The sequence below is a fragment of the Polistes canadensis genome, unplaced genomic scaffold, assembly GCF_001313835.1.
Source record: "Polistes canadensis isolate GaletaPanama2010 unplaced genomic scaffold, ASM131383v1 scaffold_95, whole genome shotgun sequence".
NCBI classification, from domain to species: Eukaryota; Metazoa; Arthropoda; class Insecta; order Hymenoptera; family Vespidae; genus Polistes; species Polistes canadensis.
Genome location: NW_014569642.1, coordinates 364,219 through 384,108, shown reverse-complemented (window position 1 = coordinate 384,108; position 19,890 = coordinate 364,219). Strand labels below are relative to the sequence as shown.

Sequence of the window (19,890 nt, the reverse complement as noted above, 5' to 3'; positions counted from 1 at the left end):
ATCAATAAAGACGTGTCATTTCTGCGCCTGACCGTATTGCATTATACCAGTTACTACTTGTCTCGAGGTTATAATGAATTGTTATAAGGTGGTTGTTTAAGTGAAATAAGAGATCTAATTAAATCATTAATAATAAGAATGTTCGAGGGTGCTATAGCAGCGTTTTTAAATCGTTTTTTGGGTCGATATGTTGAGGACTTAGACACTGAACGATTTAATATCGGTATTTTTTCTGGCGACACATGTCTAACTGATCTTAAATTAAAACCCGAAGCCTTGGTATAATTACCTATTTTTATATTACTGTTTATTCATATCAATACATTCATAATTAATAAATATTATTTTTTATTTTTATTTATATTTATTTATTTGTAAAAAATTATTCGCGTTATTTATTTTATGTATTATGATTAGAAACAATTATAAATTTAATTATTTATATTTTTAGTATCAACTTGGATTGCCTATAAGAGTAGAGGCTGGTTTAATAGGAAAAATCATTTTGAAGATACCATGGACTGGATTGCTTTCACAACCAGTTGTCATACATGTAGAGGTAATTACATGAAAATAAATATAAAATTTAATTTTTTGTTTATAAAAAAAAAAGATATTTATTATTCCATTATGTATATTCTTATATATTCAAATAGAAATAAAACAATTGATTTTGTTTAAGGATATATTTATAGTAGCTGTTCCTATTCTATATGGTCAATATAATATGGAATTACAAAAGAAATTATTAAGAGCCGAAAAAAAGAAAATCTTAGAAGATCTCGAGGATGATAAAGCATTTACTGCTGGTAATTAATTAAAAAGAAAATATTTTTTACGAATTTAAATTATATAAATGAATAGGTATTTGAAAGAAGGTTAGAATTTAAACTGTTCTAACTTCTTTATCTGACAATGAGTAAATATTTTCACGATTCTGGTTATAGACTTTATACTATCTTCTCTTTCACTATCATAAACTCACAAACACATGCTATACAAGTAACACTCATAGTTTGAGAAGCCTTGACATAGGTCCTTCTTTTAGATATCCATTTAAATAAAAATAATTTATAATTTAAATTAACTAACAAATGTATAAATATTATTTATGTAATTAAAAAAAAAAATTATTTCTTTTATACTTTTTTTTAGGGTTGCCCTTAAATTTTTTTGACGGCATAGTGACATCGATTATGAGAAATTTTCAGATTACAATAAATAACATACATATTAGATATGAAGAAAAACTATTCTCTAGTTCTTTATCTGCTTGTGGTATTTGTATACAAAGTATATCTATGACAACAACAAATAAGTAAGCATGTTAATTTTAATTTTATAAGTGAACAAATAATTAATTTGCTAAAAAATGTATATGATATGATACTTATGAAACAATCAGATTATTTAATATTTTAGTAAATGGAAACCAGGAATATACTCGACTAATTCGCAAACCCTTTATCAATTGGTGCGAGCGGAGTCTCTTAGTATTTATATGGATCACGATACAGAATCATCTCTACAAAATTGTCCATCTAAATGGGATTTTGCTAGTTTTCTCGCATGGAAGGGAACAATGCTTAAATCACTTCAAACTTTTGGCATGAGAAATAAAGAATTTCAATTTTGTATGTATTAAAAGCAAAAAAACAATTAAAATTAATATTTGCATGAGGCATTCATGTATTTTTTTTATTGTTTACAGTGTTAAAGCCGTTTACAGCTAAGATTAAAATAATTATACATAAGGGCAGCGATGTTCAAACTTCACGGATTTTAATCGATCTCGTTCTCCAAGACGTGGCAATGCAAATTTCAGAAATGCAATATATTACATTTTGCCATCTGTACGATTCTTTACAAAGAGCAACTATAAATAGGTACATACTCGCAGATTATTTTGTTATATTACCGTTCGAAATATTTTGTTGTAAATATTTTAATTATTTAATATTGCAGACCTCACAGAAAATATCGACCTCAGAATAAAATCCATGAGAATCCCTCGTCGTGGTGGAAATATGCGTATAATTCTGTTCTAGATCAATACGTTAAACCATATGTTTGGCAAAATATAGCGAAGCATAGGAAAAATTATAAAAAATATAAAGAAATGTATAACCAAATATTATTACAACCAAACGATACAGAATTGAAATTAGATATGCAAAAGTTCGAGGATAATTTGACGATTGTGAATATAGTGATAGCGCGCGAACATGCCAGGCAGGAATTAAGAAATAAAAAAATAAAACAATCTCACGAATCGTCGAAAGAAGACGCAGCGATCAAAGATGAAGAAGTTGTGTCGTCAAATGAAAATAAGTCACAAGATAAAGCGCAATCCGTCGATCAGGATAAGAGAAGGACGTTCTACAATTTAATCGATAACGGTCCAAATGCAAAAATAAACTTGGAGAAATTGTCAAGGCCAATTGGTATGATCAATGATAATATATTCTACTTTACTTGCTGGAACACTTAACATGTTCGTATTATAAACTTCTTTTTTAATTATTTATTTCATTTTCGTAATGTATAATAAATTCATTTGATTCATAACACTACAATTATTTCCAATATTTAATTAAAACACCTTATCTGAACAAAAGTATTATCCATATTTCAGATTACAAATACAATTTTACTTTGGCCAATTTTTCATTGAGCTTACTGAGCAAAAACAAGGAAGTACTTGTAGCTACTGTCACGCAATTTCTAACAAGTGTTGAGACAGCACCAAAACTATCGGCGTTTAAAGTTTCTGCCAGAGCAGAAAGTTGTGTAATCGAAGGAGTTTCGCAGGAGGGTGATCTAGTTCCTTTAACCATCGTTGATAATGTTTTAACAGGTAATGACATATATTCATATTAAAATGATTAAAATTTAATAATCCCTCAAATTAACTACAATAAAATTGTTTTTTTACAGGAAATGTGTCGACCAATTTTTTGGCTTTAGATTTTGAAAAAAAAAGAAAAGACATAGATCCCAGTTTTGATCTATCGATCAAATTAGAAACTATCGAAGTTATTTATCATCATGTAATTACAAAACATTTCCAATCTATATACAAGTGTGTTCCAAAATATGTGGGCATAACTTTAAGGGTGGCAAATATATAATATGAACTTTTTATTTTATTTTAGTGCCCTGAAACATCACTCCTGAAGTTATGCCCACATATTTTGAAACACTATGTACATATATAAACAAAATGTCGTATTATACAATAACACTGTTATTTATATAATTTCCAGTATGCAGTGATGGAAATTATTAATTTTTTTAAATTAGGCAATCCTTATATCGAAAATACTCTTTCTTGGTCATACAAACTATGTAATAATGGTGTTAAGAAATTTCTCAGTTTCATAGATAGCATTACATCGCAAGAATTTCGAATAACTATCAAAATTGATATCGGTGGGCCCTATATTGTATTTCCCGAACACGGATCTATACAAAGGTAAATTAAATCTAAGAGCATATTTAATTGCAATTTGATTAAAATTTTATATTACAGAGAAGGACATTTAATGATTTTGGATTTCGGTGATATATCGTTGGTAAACGAATTGCAAGCAACTAATTTGCAATTAGAAGATGCTACGCTTATGGAATTAGACGTGTCACTTTATGACAGACTTCATATTGAATTTAAAGGAGGACAAATTCTTTGTTGTCATTCAGGTTTGTAAAAAGTAAAGTTCTCTTGAAGAAATTCTTTCTTTCTCTCTTATTTTTATTTTCTTTCATTCTTATTCAGGAGACGATTGGCGGGCTGCTAGAAAACAAGAAGATTCAGAATATCACTTCGTATCTAAAATGGAAGCAAAAACTACTATTTCGTATAGTATCAAACCTGAATATCGTCAATTACCAAGGTAGTCCTTAATAAGTTCATTAAAAATACATTTTAAATAAAACATATTTCAATCTTTGATATTTTTCCTAGAGCGAAACTCAACGTAACTGTACAACGCTTGAAAATCAACGTATCGGAAAATAAAATACAATTGATAACGTATTTTTTAAATACTTTATCTATATTTTGTTGGAATTATACTAAGAAATATCAGACGTTTATGGAACAAATAAGTCCTAAGACAAAAAGTAATATATTTGTTTTATCGTTAAAAAAACTCAAGCGAATACAGAATAGTATATGTCTACCGACTGTTACCAAAGCACAAAAAAAGTTTGATCGTGTTATGCAAGAACTTTTGATTAATAACGTACCAAGGCTTGATAGGTAATAAAACAAACAAATTTTGTTTTCATTTATTATATTAAGTATTTATTTATTGTTTATTAATATTTTGATAAATGTATTAATCAATTTAACAGAAGCGTCGTATCTTCGGAAATCAGTGAAGAAGATTTGGAATTATTATCTAAAGCTATTAATTTGTACGGTTTTGATGAAAACGTGTCTCCGTATAATCATATGAATTTTCTCATAAGATTTGCCATTGGAGAAGTTAGCGTTTCTATTTATATTCATTTGCATTCATTCAATTTTATCTTATAATAATTAATATATTATGCTTAAAATTTAGCTTTCCATTCATGTGGGATATATGAATGAAACTAGAGAAGAACCGTATTTAAATTTAAGATTACGTAAAGTATCAACTGAAATTGGTATAATGGAGTATGGATTTGCAATTCAATTTATGATAGATTCTATAATTTTGCTCGATCAAACAAATGCGGATATTACTGGATCGTATTTGGAATTTATATCAACAGGCAAATGTGAACAAGTTTTTGATTTATCATATCGCAAGGTATATCTTCAATGTTTTCCATTTATTTTTTCATGTCGAATATTATTTTGAAAAGATTTTTTAATCTTTAGGTCAGATCAGATTGTCCAGATTTTAAAGGGGTTTTTAAAAATATTGAAAGATTGTTGCTTATAAAGCTTTTGAACACGAACATTATTCTTCATAGACCTGCGTTGTTGAAAGTAAAAAAATTTTGGAAGAATATTAATCAGTACGCATAATTATCTTTTTTTTACTATTATTTATTTTGAATATATGTATATGTATTTTTAATTTAAAACTTACGTTTATTTTAGAATATTTTGCGGAACTCTTTTATTCGAGTGTATGAAGAAACTATGTTTAGAAATTATTGAATGGGAAAAGAACGATCACGATCCACCCATTCCTCCAGGTAAAAACTACAAATATGTTTATAAAGATAAATGAATTATCTTCAACTGTTTATATATAGGTGCAATTAAGCTCAATTACTCGGCAAGAATTGGTACATTAACCGTTCGACTATGCGACAAGGACACAGATTTAATGAAAATTGAGATATTAGGTATTGAAAATGATTGTATCTACATTGCCAATGAAAGAATGGTCTTTCGTGTTTATCTAAGAAATCTACTCGTCGAAGATTTGAACGAAGAAACGCTCTATGCTAAAGTAATTAATTTTATTTATACATTATAATATTTTATTTTTCTATTATATTAAAATAATGATGTACACCTTTTGTTTCAAGATATTAACAACCGATGAAGATAAAGTTTTAGATTTGAAATATGTGAGGCACACTCCGAAGTTGTACGTATGTTCTGACATTGATACGAATCAGGACGATGTTATGTCACATGGAACATTTAAATTATCTATCGGACGAATTAATTGCGTGTTGATTACAAAGATACTACAAGACTTACACGTAAGAATTGAATATTAATGATAATATTTACAATTATTTCAAGTAATTAATGATAATGATTATTCTTTTATTATTAACAGTACTTCTTAGTGCCATTTGCTTCATCCTTTTTGACGCAATTAATGATATACTTGAAAAAAAAATGTATAGCCTATGTTGAAGAATTTAAAAGGAATGCTATTAAATTGCATATTTTTATTGACATACAAGGACCTACATTTCTTCTACCGCAAAAAAAAGACATCGCAAATCTGATAGTTTTTGATACAGGTATGTTTTGAATATAAATATTTAATTAATTCGAATTTATTGTAATATCTTGGCATATAATATTATTTTAGGTATACTATCCGTTGAAAATTTTTTCAAAAAAGTTGATCTAACGACTCAAACAGTTAAAAATCATTCCATTGATGGGAATCACATAATAATGGATAATATTCTATTAAAATTGAAATCGATGACTTTGTCTAGAGCTATTATGACATTAAGCAGAGATTTAGAAGTTCAAGTAAGTATAACAATTTTAATATTATATTTAAATAATATAAGATTAAAATATATATTATTATTATTATTAATATTATTATTATTTTTATTATAGGAACCTATTATTGAACCTGTTTATATTCATTTTGATATAAAAAGAAAAACAGAATATCATACTATAATGGAATATGAAACATTTGGACTCTTTAAAATGCATGGATCTATAGATTTTGTATGCATAAATCTTAGTCAAAGAGATTTACAATCCATAATGTCCGTATGGAAAGAAAACATATCCAAAGTAATTTTATCTCAAAGAAAATGTGAAAATAAAAGATTTTTCATGGTAGACAAATCCTCGGAGAGCGTTAATACCGAAAATGCGATGGTTAAAAAATTAGAAGTTTTTCTGGCTCAGAATGAAGCCAATTTATGCGAAATAAATATAAATCTGACTTTGGACGGAATACAATTAAATTTATTTTTAGATTCGGACGAAGTATTTAAATTTGATATAAAATATCATATATTAGCTTTTGTAATCATATTTATGTATTTCTTAATTTTTTAGGTGTTGAGTTCACCTGTACGAGATTTAAACCATGGTTTATGTAAATTAAATTTTGGAGAAATAATCAATACATTTGATTTTTATAGCGATAATAGTTTACAGATGAAATTCTCTCTGCAAAGCATCATTTTACAAGATACGCGTAAAGATTCTTTCATTATTAAAAAGTATGTGTTTTTCATTTAATTCCGATGAATTTATAATGGATAATGTCTATTAGATATGTTGTAAATAACGAATTTTGTATTTCAGAATTATTCAATCCCCAGCTAAATTAATAGGATTAAATGTTGATTCGTGCATTTCTGTTTCGTTATCGCCAATAGTTGATATAACGTATAATCAAGCACCAACGGGTGATAAATGTTTGAATATTCTTATTCAAGAAACAAGAATTAATTTGTCAATATCATTCTTATTTCATCTTGTACGATATTTTCTGGATGCCTTACCGCATGACCAAATTGAAGGAGGCATTATCAATCATGGATATGAAAACAATAGTAGCACATATGTAAGATTATACAGCATATTATTCAGTATACTATATAACAGGTCTTCTCAAACTTTTCCACTTGGCGATCCTCTTTAGTTACGCGACAACGTTGCAACTTACACTTTGAGAAACCCTGTCATATAGGATGTTTACTATTAACAATTATTATTATATATATAATTACATTTTTTCAAATCTATTTATTATAAATCAAGATCAATGATATTACAACAGGATCTAATAATGTAAATTATGAGCTATATTGCAAGGAACAACCAGGTATTTAATCAGTCGATTATTGATGAAATAATGTATTGAATACAATAACAAGTGATAACAAATTCATATTTTTATTATTCTTTTTATGCAAGTATTTTTAATTTAATTTCATTTAAAAATTATTCAGTTAAATATTTTACTGTTACATATGTATATATATATATAGGCTTATTATATTTAATATAAATTAGTTATTCATTTACTGTTGTCTGATGTTTTCATTTATATTTATAATATTTGGTGACATTCGTTCAATTTATTTGTACTAATGTTCAGATGTTGCAGTATCCGTACGAATACAAAAGCCAGAAATTTTACTATTTGGGGATTTGAAGTCAAATAATACGCATATAATATTATTTCAAGCAGAAATAATAATAGAGAGTAGTAGCCATAATTGTCTTTCTTCAATAGTTTGTACAATTACGAATATTCGTGCTAAAAGTACAAGTCAAGGAACATATCTTCGTCAATCGCCACATTGGTTGCTTCGTCCATGTGATGTTGAAATTTGCAAAAAAGAAGAATTGCTAAATCATACTATGGACCTTGTAATCTCTGTAAGTCCTGTTTATATTCACCTTTCTCCTGGAATCATGCATACTTTTGTAGACGTAAGTATTTTCATCAAGACATGTGTTATTTACACGCGAATGAAACTTGTATAAAATTATATATAAACATTGACGCTTGTAGATAACCAATGAAGCTTTGGGTTTTATAACAAATATTGGCTTAAAATTTGAAGATAGAACTACTGGAAATGATTTAAATCAACATACTGATTTATGGTCACCCAAAAATATATCTAGTATACCTTACAAAAAAGTTGAAAATGGTAAATATTTCTGTAAACATTGATTATAACCCACGTATTGATAAAATATGTATCATTTTTATAATACGATACATTTTTTTAATATGTAGAATTATTGGGAAATATAGAACTGCTACACGAATATAACAATCAAGATATAACTTTTTGTTTAAAGCCAATACCGGTATATATATTAATAGAAATGGAAACGAGTAAAGAAAAAGTTCCTATGGTACGAATAGAAACTGTTATTGACATTAACATCGATTGCTCCAAAAATTTTCATTTAGAATCTAAATTAAACGTTCACGCGTTTTGTTACGACATCGATCATAAAGTTTGGGAACCATTTATTGAACTATGTACCAAAGATGGTATTAAGTATAATCCCTGGATATTGACTATAAAAGTAAAAATATTTAATAACAAATATTTATATTTGTATATAATAATTATGACGAACATTTAAATAAACATTCTCTATTTTAATATTTTTATTAGATGTATAACGGAGAATCATGCATTATTGATTCTAATTGGACAGATCCATGGCAGCGTACAAATGAAGATACAATAAAAAAGAAAAAAAATATAAATAATAATGAAGAGGACTCTATGGATATGGTGTTTATCAACCCGGAGCATACAGTCTCTTTACAAATGAATGGTATTAGAAAATAATAATGAAAAATATAATCATAAATATATAATTGTTTGTTGTCAGTACACTTCCCTTTTTTCAATCTTCTTTATACACGATATATTTAGGAATGAAAATATTTCCTGGATATGACGAAGACTCCGACACGGATGACGATGAAAATGGAAAAAAATTAACCAAATCTACAAACTATTTATTCAGTAACGAAAGTAGCGAAGATGAAGATAGTGATTCAATTGATTCGAGTACGAATGAAGACGACGGCTTAGATCTACCATCGACCAGTAACGTTGAATCATGTATATATTATTTATGAATTATTGTTAACATATAAATAGTACTGGTGCAATTAAATATTATGTTTTTAGCAAGTCCTGTTAACGATGCACAGATCAAAATGGGACAAACAACAGCAACGTATATCATAATATCTACTGAAGATGTTATTAATTTTACGATTACACCGAGTAATCTTGCAATTATGAATATGATTATAGATGCATTTGTAGAGGTGAAGAATGGTATGCCTATAATACCTACAAATATAAGTGAAATAAATTTGCAAAATAATATTGGTCATGCTAGTAGAGTAGAACTGCTTGTTCAAGAACAGGTAAATTATAAGTGAATATATTTATATCGTTTATCTATAATTCATATTATATATAACTTTGATTTCACTTTCTATTATTTAGGTCGATGGAAAAATGACTACACGAATTCTTACCGCAAGAAACTATCATTGTGATGACTCTCCCCCAAGTACACCAAACACACCTGATGCTGAGAATATGTCGCGTAGCACGAGCCCGCAATGGATTACCAATGAAAACGGGTTAATTGATTTTGAAGATAATCCATTGAATTATCCTCTTTTCACGCAAAATATTATTTATAACGAATCTCCTATTTGTTTATATAAAATGATCACTGGCGAAGTATTGCATATTATTATCGAAGGTAAATACAAAAGTTTTATATTATTTAAATATTAAAAAAAAAAAATAATATTAAATATTTTTTATGTATATATTGTTTTTGTTATTTTAGGTTTTAAAGATATTTCAATATATTGCCCGAAAAGACAAGGTTGTAAATTCATTCCACTTCGACCAGTCAAACAAAACGTGGAGTATTATTTAATTGTAGATACGACTATTGATAAAAATTTACAACGTACCATTTCGATTAGATCACCTCTCCAGGTAAATTTAAAAAGAGTATTATTGTTATTGAATTATAAATATTACAATAACGTACAAAATTAATTAATGTATTTTTGTTTATATGTTGTTTGCTTGTTACAGATTAGAAATGAAACGTCATATGCTTTAGCTCTTTATTATAAAAAACAATTGGCAGAAACATTACAATTAGCGGATATTGGAGAAGCTATAAATCCTTTCGACGACAATATAAGAATGGGGATTATTGAACCTGACTGTATTTACAATGTTCCGCTTTATATTGCATACCATTTTCCTATTTATGTAGAACCAGCATATTTGGAGTAAGTAGTTGAGTTTTTATATTATCAAAATTAAAAATTTTGTCAGAAAATATAAACTAGTATAAAACCTATTGTAGAAATTATCAGATTAGCGAGGAAGGTATTTTTTGGAAGGAACTAAATATAATAACTGATACTAGCAAAGATGTGTTTTGTAAATTAAAGAATAATGAAAATCAAAGTGTATTTTGCATAAAAGTAGTGGGTACCGAATTTCCAATGGCAATACCACAAGACTGCAGAGTACCAAATTATTTAATAAATATTATTCCACCTCTTATACTCAATAACCAGTTACCTTTTGTTATTGATATTGGAATACCTTCTATAAATTATGAAGTAAAAATTGAACCAGGTGATAAAGTGAATGTGCACTCGTTGATGTGTACAGGTGATATACAATTCCATTTTAAGGCATGTATAATTATAAAATTAAATAATTTACTGTAAATTACTGTAATATCCGAACGCTACAAAGTTAGAATTTTGCTGCATTATAATTTTGTTATGAATATACTTAGAAAAAAAATATATATATATATATATATATACATATAAAATATTAAAATCAGTAAAAATAATTTTGTTACAAAGAAAATTATAATATGCTAAAATAAAAATATTGTGGTGTCCGAATATTAAAGTTACTCGCCGTACATACGTTCTTAAAATATCCATATTTATGCTATCGTACATTTTATATAGATTCAAAATTATTTGGGTGCTCAATGGAGTGGAACTATAAAAGTCAATATGAATTTGGAGAGAAAATTTGTATTAATGAGTACGGACAATGAATCGTATTTAGGAAAACCATTTATAATACATGTTGAACTGTGTAAAAGTAAAAGCTGGTATATTATCATTCATGCTCAATATTGGATAGTTAATAAAACTGGTTTACCATTATTCATACAGGTAAACATTTTATATTTACGTAATTTATAATTCTTTTTATTATAGAAAAAAATTTATTTTATAATTACGTTAATTATTATATATTTTTAGGAATGTCATTTAAATTTATCCTACGAGATTCCAGAAGAAGAATTATTAGTTTTGTCGCAAAAAAATAATAAAAAAGATACTATTAGATTAAGAGCGCATCAATCTGAATGGTCCCTGCCATTTATTTTAAACGGAATTAATTCTATGTCTCTAATTGTTTGCAAGGATATCGAACGTGGAAGAAAATATCGAATATTAGCGGAGATAGATAACTCACGTTTATCTCCGTTGTTCACCAAAATTATTATCTTCTTACCATATTTTTTTGTTCATAATAAAACAAAAAAGGCCCTAAGATTTATGGAAGAAAATGATAATGCTGATTTATGGAATGATTTGTTACCAGGACAAGAGATACCATTTTGGCCGGTTACAGAATCTTTACAAATGAGAGTTAAATGGAAACATAGTCAGTTAGATTCACAGCATTTTAATATTACACAAACTGGTAAAACTGTATTAAGAATGGATAATGGTGTAAGTATATTAATATTTATTAACAAATTTGATTAAAAAATAGATTAATTAAATGAATTTATGAATGAATGACGTAAATATATGCTATGTTTAACTTTGTTTTTATAGTCAGCTCTATGCATAGAAATCGAAGGTGGTGCAAATACTCCATATTACATTGTATTTCGAAAATATATGATTGGAGATGTACCAGTAAGGGTAGATAATCTTTGTAGCGAACTATTTCTAAAAATCAATCAAATAAATTCTGGACAAGTGACCTTGTTAAATCCATTTCAAAGTATACTCTATACTTGGGATGATCCGAGTATGCCAAGAGAACTAATGTGGAATATTTACAATAATAAAAAATCTAGCTATAAAGCTCGATTTGATACCGTAAATACTATTATTAAGATTTTTTAATAGTGTAATTTATTGGTGTTAATATTATATTATATTTATATTATATGTAGGATGGTTTCGAACAAGAAGTTGTACCTTTTATTACCGTCGAATGCAGAGACGGTTGCACTGTATCTACTGCTAAGTCCCTCTTACATACAAGATTGTCCTATTCGCAAGAGAAAATAAATATTAGTACCAATGATAATAAAAATGATAATTCTGAAACAGAACAATCTAGACTAGGGCAAGTCCGAAAAGATAAGATTACTATTTATTGGGTAAGCTATATGGAAGGGACGCAACGTATCTTATTGTTCACTGAAGATGAAAATATATTTTTAAAAGCACGGAGTATTATTGAACCAGAAATTAGTAAACGAGAAATATTTCTATCGGTCGCAGGCGTCGGAGTTAGCGTTGTAAGTAATTTTAAAAAATAAATAAATTATTACTATTACATAAATGTAATAAATATTTTAACATAGATTTTAAAATGCAATGAGAAAAGTAAAGAATTTCTATATGGAAGTATAAGCGATTCTTCCGCGTGTTGGGAACTTTGCTTTGGAAAAAAGTGGAAAACATTATCGCTTGAATTAAGTGCTTGGCTGGAAAATAAATATATAAATTCCTTCAAAAGAACACAATTGGATAACTTTATTGACGTAAGTCTGTACTATGAAGTTTTCATTATTAAGAATATTACATTATATATATGCGTATATATATATATATATATATATAACTATATATATAAATATATATACGCACTACGTATATACAACTAACTTTTCTATTATTTTATCATCACCGTCCTAGGTTGATCTTGAAAAAATGCATATGACAAAACCATTTTTTGGAAAATTACGCAGAACATATTCACCCGGAATTTGGATACATTGCAGACAATCGATAACAATGACGTATATGCAAAGTTACATTCATCGAATACAGGTACTTCGATTGCGATGCTTTTTTTACGACTATAATGATAATTTTAAAAATTGTTTTTTTATATTCAGATAGATAATCAACTCAATAATGTCACTTTCCCTGTTATTCTACACTGCAACTTAGAAAAAAGTATGACTAATTTTATGGGCAATCATAAATCGAAGCATTGTTTAGAATTTATTTTGTTAAAACAGAAAAAGCTACATAAAACAATTTATAAGTGCGTACATATAAAAATGTTGCTATTCGAATATAGACCGTACATTGATCTAATTAATTCTTTTATAAATGAATTCATGTATTGAACATTTTCTTCATAGGGGTATAAGCGTCATATTGAGAATATTTAATATTAATCTTCAAGAAGAAGTCGCTTTGTCCTTAGTTAATTTAATTCCAAAAACAACTGAAACTAAGTATTCCATAGCAGCAAAACTTAGAAAAGATGTTTCCAATGTCCACATACATACTCATCACAAAAATATTGACGTACGTAAACGTATTTTTATTTCATTTCTTGTTTCTCTTAGCACCTTATTATATATCGTTAACAAATGATCATAAATAACACAAATTTTCATTGTAGACTTTACGGCGTAACAAAACCGCTATAATTGAATATATGTATATCTCTCCGATCGTAATATCTTTAAAATTATTAGCTAATACAGAGGGACCTAAAATATATAATTCTAGTGACCTGACAGATTATCATAATATTATTAAATATATTTTCGAATATGCAGAAAATGGATCTTTCGAAAAACATGCTGAATTTAAGTTTGTATTATTAAGTTCATATTTTATTATAGTCTTCCATTTCTTAACACGTTAAGCGTCAAGCCTATTTTTGTTGAGCTTTCCATTTAGACCATGATGATCTCTCAGCCATGACTGGCGTGGCGTTTAACATGTTAAACTTGATCAATGTATTTACTAATGAAAGATCTTTTATTTTTATTTCTTTGTTATTAGATTCCCATGTTATGAGAAATATTTTACTACAACCAGTATTAAACACTTACTATTGGAAATATCACGAAATTATACGGTTCAATTTATGCAACAATATCAAGTTTTGATCCATTCTATTACTGTGCTAGGAAATCAATATGGTTACAATTTTAGATCTCCAAATAGTAATTTTTATGATCCAGATTCGGTGAGTAACAAAGTATTGTTAATAATTTTATTTCATTTTTTTATATTATGATTATCAGCTAGATAATACTAAATATTTTTGATAGATATTAATATGCGGAGAAGAAATTTCCGTAAAATTGTCTCATGACATTGCATGTCTTTTGGGACACGCTACTGCTGATAGTGTGATTCCATCGTTTATTAACTTAAACAATTGTGAATCACATAATCAACGTTCTAAGGTATTAAATACTGTAAACCAGGCCTTCTCAAACTTTTTCACTTGGCAATTCCCGTTTACCGGAGGAAATATTTTCGCGATCCAGGGTGTAAACTATATACTATCTTCTCTTTTGCTATCATAAATTCACGGATATACCATACGCGTAGTGTTGTGTTAAACTGGTGTTTAATTTAATTTTCGGTCGATTCGCATCCAATTTGGTAGTTTTACTACAATTTTTGCGACCCCTAAAATTTAGTTACGTGATTCCGTATGAAGTCGTCGGAGTTTGCGGTTCATACTTTGAGAAGCCCTGCTATAAACTATAAAAAAGAAAGATAAAGCATTAATATAAACATCACTTGTTTTTTTTTTCGTGGGAAGATTATATATTTTATTCTTTATAGGAAAAAGAATTATATTTTCATAGTATTGACATATCCCCAGCCAAGTTCTTGATAAATAATTTTTTCTCTACCGACATTGAATTAGAACTTTCCGGCTTAATTTCTTTATCAACAAATAGTAAGTATAGTATATATTATAAAAAAAAAAGAAAGAAAAAAATAATTAATAATTAATAACTTATATTTACTACAAATATTTATAAACTCTATTAGTGTAAACGTAATTTTATTGATAATTACTATAACAAATATATCATAGATCTTCAACGAGAAGAATTAAAATACTACTTAAGAACATTGGGAAAAAAACTTTCTGCCTTCTTTAAAATAGAAAATGCATCATCCGCAGAAACTTGTCCTAAAATAATAGAGAACATAATCAAAAGGTAAGTGTATAATATATTTAGTTATTTATACATTTAACACGTTGAGTGCCACATCAGTCATCAGTGACTGACACATTTAACTGTTTTTCACTCTTAAACAGCGCGCGCGTGACCTGGCGGGAATTTTCTTATAAATCCGCGTGGCACTCAATGTGTTAAGAGAGATTATTATCTCTGTCTTTTTGTAATATAAATTCTTTGTTTTTCTTTTTGCATTAAATTTTGTTAACTTATAAAAATTAAAATAATTGAACTCTTGTGTACATAAAAATGTGTCTATATGTATAAGTAATATATATTTTAGGATACAGGAAATGGGATGTAAATTCATTTCTCGAATTCGTTTACCACGATTCATCAGCCCTTACATGGTCAGTGCGCATGTACAATATATACATTGTGCATTGCAATTGCGTCGTAAAAGATTTAAATTCATCTTTTTATACAGGGCGTCGAGTTATATTCAACGCACAAAGCTAAAGGAATGCATCTGTTAGAGCTAATAAATAAAGATTATCATAGACGAATGGATGATACTTATTGGGCACATAGTATACTTTCTAACGATGGAAAACAAATAGCTCTTATATCTTTACAGTAAGTTAATTTTACAATGGAAAATATATATATATAGCAAAATTACTAAATTACATACAACAATTCATCATCCGTCAGACGAGTTTACCTGGTAGAAAAAGCGGCTGCGTGGGGATTGTGGAATATCAAATGGTCCATCGACATTAAGCAATTATCTCCGCCAACTGTTGTCGTGGATAAACTTGTTTTACACGTAAATAAGGTGATCAATATCATGAATTTGTTATAAATAATTTAAAAAAAAATCCTAGCCACTCTTATGTTTATACGAGAAGATAAAGAAGATACGTATATTCTTATGCATATTAGTGCCAGTAGTTCGCATGTACCTATGCAACTCAAATTTATGACGAATATAAGAAAAAACTTCCAAATATTTTCACATAATATATATGCAACGAACCAACGAAAGTCACTTTAATAATTTCTTTCTTTGGGGGTGGGTTCTTCTTTAGAACGAGCAAGCATCAACAGCCGTTGTAGACTGGTATTTGGAAAGCAAGGAATTGGAGGTCCTAGAATGGCTGTGTCGCAAAATAAATACTGCAATAACTTTAAATATGGAGAGCAGTATTTGTTCCAAACAAGATGTATAATATATGAAAGTTGACTATAAAAGAAAAAATTAATGTATATTTACATTAGTTCGGCATAATAAATTCTACCATGAATGCAAGTTATTCTTCATCTTCCTACATATCTTTCTTTTTTCATATCTTTTAAAGTCAGATTGCATATCCATCTGGATAAAGTACGTCTAGTTTATTTCATAATTTATTTACAAAAAGTCTTAGTAAATTACACTTACAGGCATCTCCACTCGAACTAAAGTAAATAATTTAAGAGCTACACGTATGTAGATATCTATAGAGTAGGATACTTTGGGGTTGGGGAGAAGCCAGGACCAGGGAAAGTGTTCTGTTTTTTTAACTTATTATCTTCTAATTACTTTTTAAAAATTAAATCCAAATATCTTTATAAGCTATTGCTCTCTCTCTCTCTCTCTCTCTCTCTCTCTTCCTTTCTTTTTCTCTCTCTGTTCCTCTTCATTCCTCTCTCTCTCTCTCTCTCTCTCTCTCTCTCTCTCTTCCTCTCTCTCTCTTTCTCTCTCTCTCTCTCTCTCTAAAACTTAATTCCGTCGGTTAGATCTTTCACTACTGAGTAAGGAAGTACCAGTGGAAGGTGTGCAACAACAACAAGTTAATGCATTACCGTTGCATGGATGATGATCAAGTGGGATTTACATTAGGTAAATGTATGTATATGCAAGAATCTTCAAAATATGTGCAGAAGCTGACAATCGGTATTTGTTAGTTTTACAATAATATATGCACTTTAAAAAGCATAAAGTCTTGATTATAAATATATCCCCCTTACAGTCGTTTAATGGCACGATCGATCTTAAGTTTAAAAATTCATCTTCTTTTAGTTTTAGTTTTACTTTTCTTTTCTCTTCTCTTCTTTTTTTCTTTTCTGTTTGTTTATTTGTTCTCTCTTTATAATCATTTAGTACACAATCACCCCGGAGCTTTTCTTTTAACTATTATAATCGGTTTTCTTCTGCGTTAGAGTGTATCACAACGGCATTTTTTTAAATTACGTTTATAAATATGATTTTTTTTATTCCAAAGACTGCAGTTAGACATCACTACTTTCAATTCTCTGTATTTTTCTTTTTTTAAGAAGCCATTAAAAATGAAATCCACTGAAATGCGAAATCTGACATACTTAAGTGATCGTTAGCATACTCGTTTCTTATTTCTTATCTTTTCTTTCTTTCGTTTTTATCATATAAAGCTGTTTCTTTACAGACACTGTCCCCCCCCTCTCTCTCTACCAACCCCCATTCTTCGTGCACACAATATAACACATACATACTTGAGCATTTGTTTCGTACTATCTCTCTCTCACTCTCACTCTTACTCTCTCACTCATCAATCACTCAATTACTCACACGCACGCTCCAACACTCTCTCTCTCTCTTTCACTATCTCTACTCAATCAATCACTCACTCCCTCCCTCGCTACTCACATCCAAACGTATGCGCGCGCGCACGCATCACACTTTCTCCCTCTCTCTTTCACTACTCACTCACTCACTCATTCGCTCAACTACACTTTCTTTCATCTACAAACACATCCTCTTCCCCTACCCTTCCTTTCATTTCTTCACATGCCGACGACTTTGTTTTTAAATACAGAATTATATACTGTCACGCATCAAATGTTCAGATAAACGCGATGCGTATCCTCCCACAATTATTCCTCCTCGTCCTTAAATATTATATACGCGCTCTTGTCATGACCATCAATTGCGTTTATTACTACTCTTTCTCTCTCACATACATTCGTATTTTATATATCATCATCCTTTTCACACCTTCTTTCTTTATCACTTATACTTGCATGTATTCGTATTTTGTATATCATTTTTCTTTCCACACCCTTTCTCTCCATCTCACTTTTTCTTTTTCTTTCAGCCCTTTAAACGCTCTAAATTTCTATTCCATTCTCTCCCCTAATCTCATCGCTTCATAATCTTCACTTCTCTACCTTCGTTTCATCTTTGCGTCATTCATTGACTCACTCATTTCCTTTTCTTTCTAATTAATTTCATTCAGCAGCGACAACGTAATATATCACGCAACACGTTTACCTTTTTCTCTCTTTTGCTCGCTCGCTTTTTCATCATTAGCAATGTCTTTTCTTCAGTTCTAGTTTTGTTTGCCTGTACTTCTTCTAAAGTCGAGACATTTGCAGCGCCGTGTTTTTTAAGCTACGAGCGCATTTTTCTTCTTCTTCTTCTTCTTCTCCTTCTCCTTCTCCTTCTACTTCTTCTTCTTCTTCTCCTCTCCTTCTTCTTCTTCTCTTCTTCTTCTCCTTTTCTTTTTCCTTTTCCTTTTCCTTTTCCTTTTCCTTTTCCTTTTCCTTTTCCTTCTCCTTTTCCTTCTCCTCCACCACATCCGTCTTTCGCGCTGTTGGTCCAAACGCGATACGAGAAAAATTGAATTAAAGATTCAATGGAAGTGTGTTATGTGTGTTTTCTTCCTTTCTTTTTTTTTATTTTTTGTTTGTTGTGTGTTATCTACAAAATATCTTAATTACTCGCTAATTACAGCACAAAACATGCAAATATAAAAATTTGCATTATACTATCGTTAATATTTATATATATAATAATCGCCACCCGATATATTATCGTTTATTTTTATTTTTTATTTTATTTTTTTTCTTCTTTCATAATTATAATCATAATCATAATCATAATCATAATCATAATCATCATCGTCGTCATCGTCGTTATCGTCGCATCGTCGTCGTCATCGTCATCGTCATCGTCGTCGTCGTCGTCGTCATAATAATAATAATAATAATAATAATAATAATAATAATAATAATAATCATAATAATAATAATAATCATTATATTTATAATAATCACAATAATAATAATAATAATTATAATAATCATCATCATCATCATAATCATCATTATTATCATCATCATTATTATTATTATCATCACCATCATCATCATCATCATCATCATCATCATATTCATCATCTCATCATAATCATCATCTCATAATAATCACCATAATCATCATCATCATCATCATGATCATAATAATAATAATAATAATAATAATCATCACCATCATGATCATCATAATCATCATTATCATCATTATCATAATAATAATAATCATCACCATCATTATCATAATAATAAAAATAATAATAATGATAATAATAATGATAATAATGATAATA

The 19,890-nt window shown here is 28.5% G+C and overlaps 1 protein-coding gene across 2 annotated transcripts; it reads left to right on the top strand.

Moving 5' to 3' along the window:
- The first annotated feature begins 21 nt into the window (after positions 1-21).
- Positions 22-16,793, top strand: LOC106787183 (vacuolar protein sorting-associated protein 13C-like). Of its 2 annotated transcripts, XM_014749325.1 has the most exons (52): positions 27-279; positions 452-559; positions 683-809; positions 1,156-1,318; positions 1,423-1,634; positions 1,712-1,886; positions 1,966-2,444; positions 2,636-2,857; positions 2,938-3,050; positions 3,267-3,475; positions 3,533-3,699; positions 3,776-3,893; positions 3,965-4,261; positions 4,357-4,489; positions 4,569-4,799; positions 4,871-5,010; positions 5,096-5,193; positions 5,254-5,453; positions 5,533-5,712; positions 5,793-5,982; positions 6,054-6,223; positions 6,317-6,700; positions 6,773-6,939; positions 7,025-7,286; positions 7,484-7,547; positions 7,824-8,161; positions 8,244-8,385; positions 8,475-8,773; positions 8,866-9,031; positions 9,133-9,324; positions 9,394-9,638; positions 9,721-9,985; positions 10,076-10,230; positions 10,333-10,535; positions 10,613-10,949; positions 11,241-11,453; positions 11,544-12,020; positions 12,129-12,398; positions 12,476-12,826; positions 12,893-13,072; positions 13,227-13,361; positions 13,430-13,581; positions 13,682-13,850; positions 13,948-14,141; positions 14,337-14,523; positions 14,609-14,746; positions 15,135-15,252; positions 15,394-15,520; positions 15,825-15,891; positions 15,969-16,117; positions 16,196-16,319; positions 16,573-16,793. In XM_014749325.1, the coding sequence occupies exons 1-52, from the start codon at positions 139-141 to the stop codon at positions 16,711-16,713; spliced, it is 10,284 nt and encodes a 3,427-aa protein (XP_014604811.1). In that variant the 5' UTR covers positions 27-138; the 3' UTR covers positions 16,714-16,793. The 2 variants fall into 2 exon arrangements, 1 of the variants encoding a protein (XP_014604811.1); XR_001381750.1 differs by lacking the exons at positions 13,430-13,581; positions 14,337-14,523; positions 14,609-14,746; ... (4 more) ...; positions 16,196-16,319; positions 16,573-16,793 and having other exon boundaries at positions 22-279; positions 13,948-14,054.
- Positions 16,794-19,890: the final 3,097 nt, after the last annotated feature.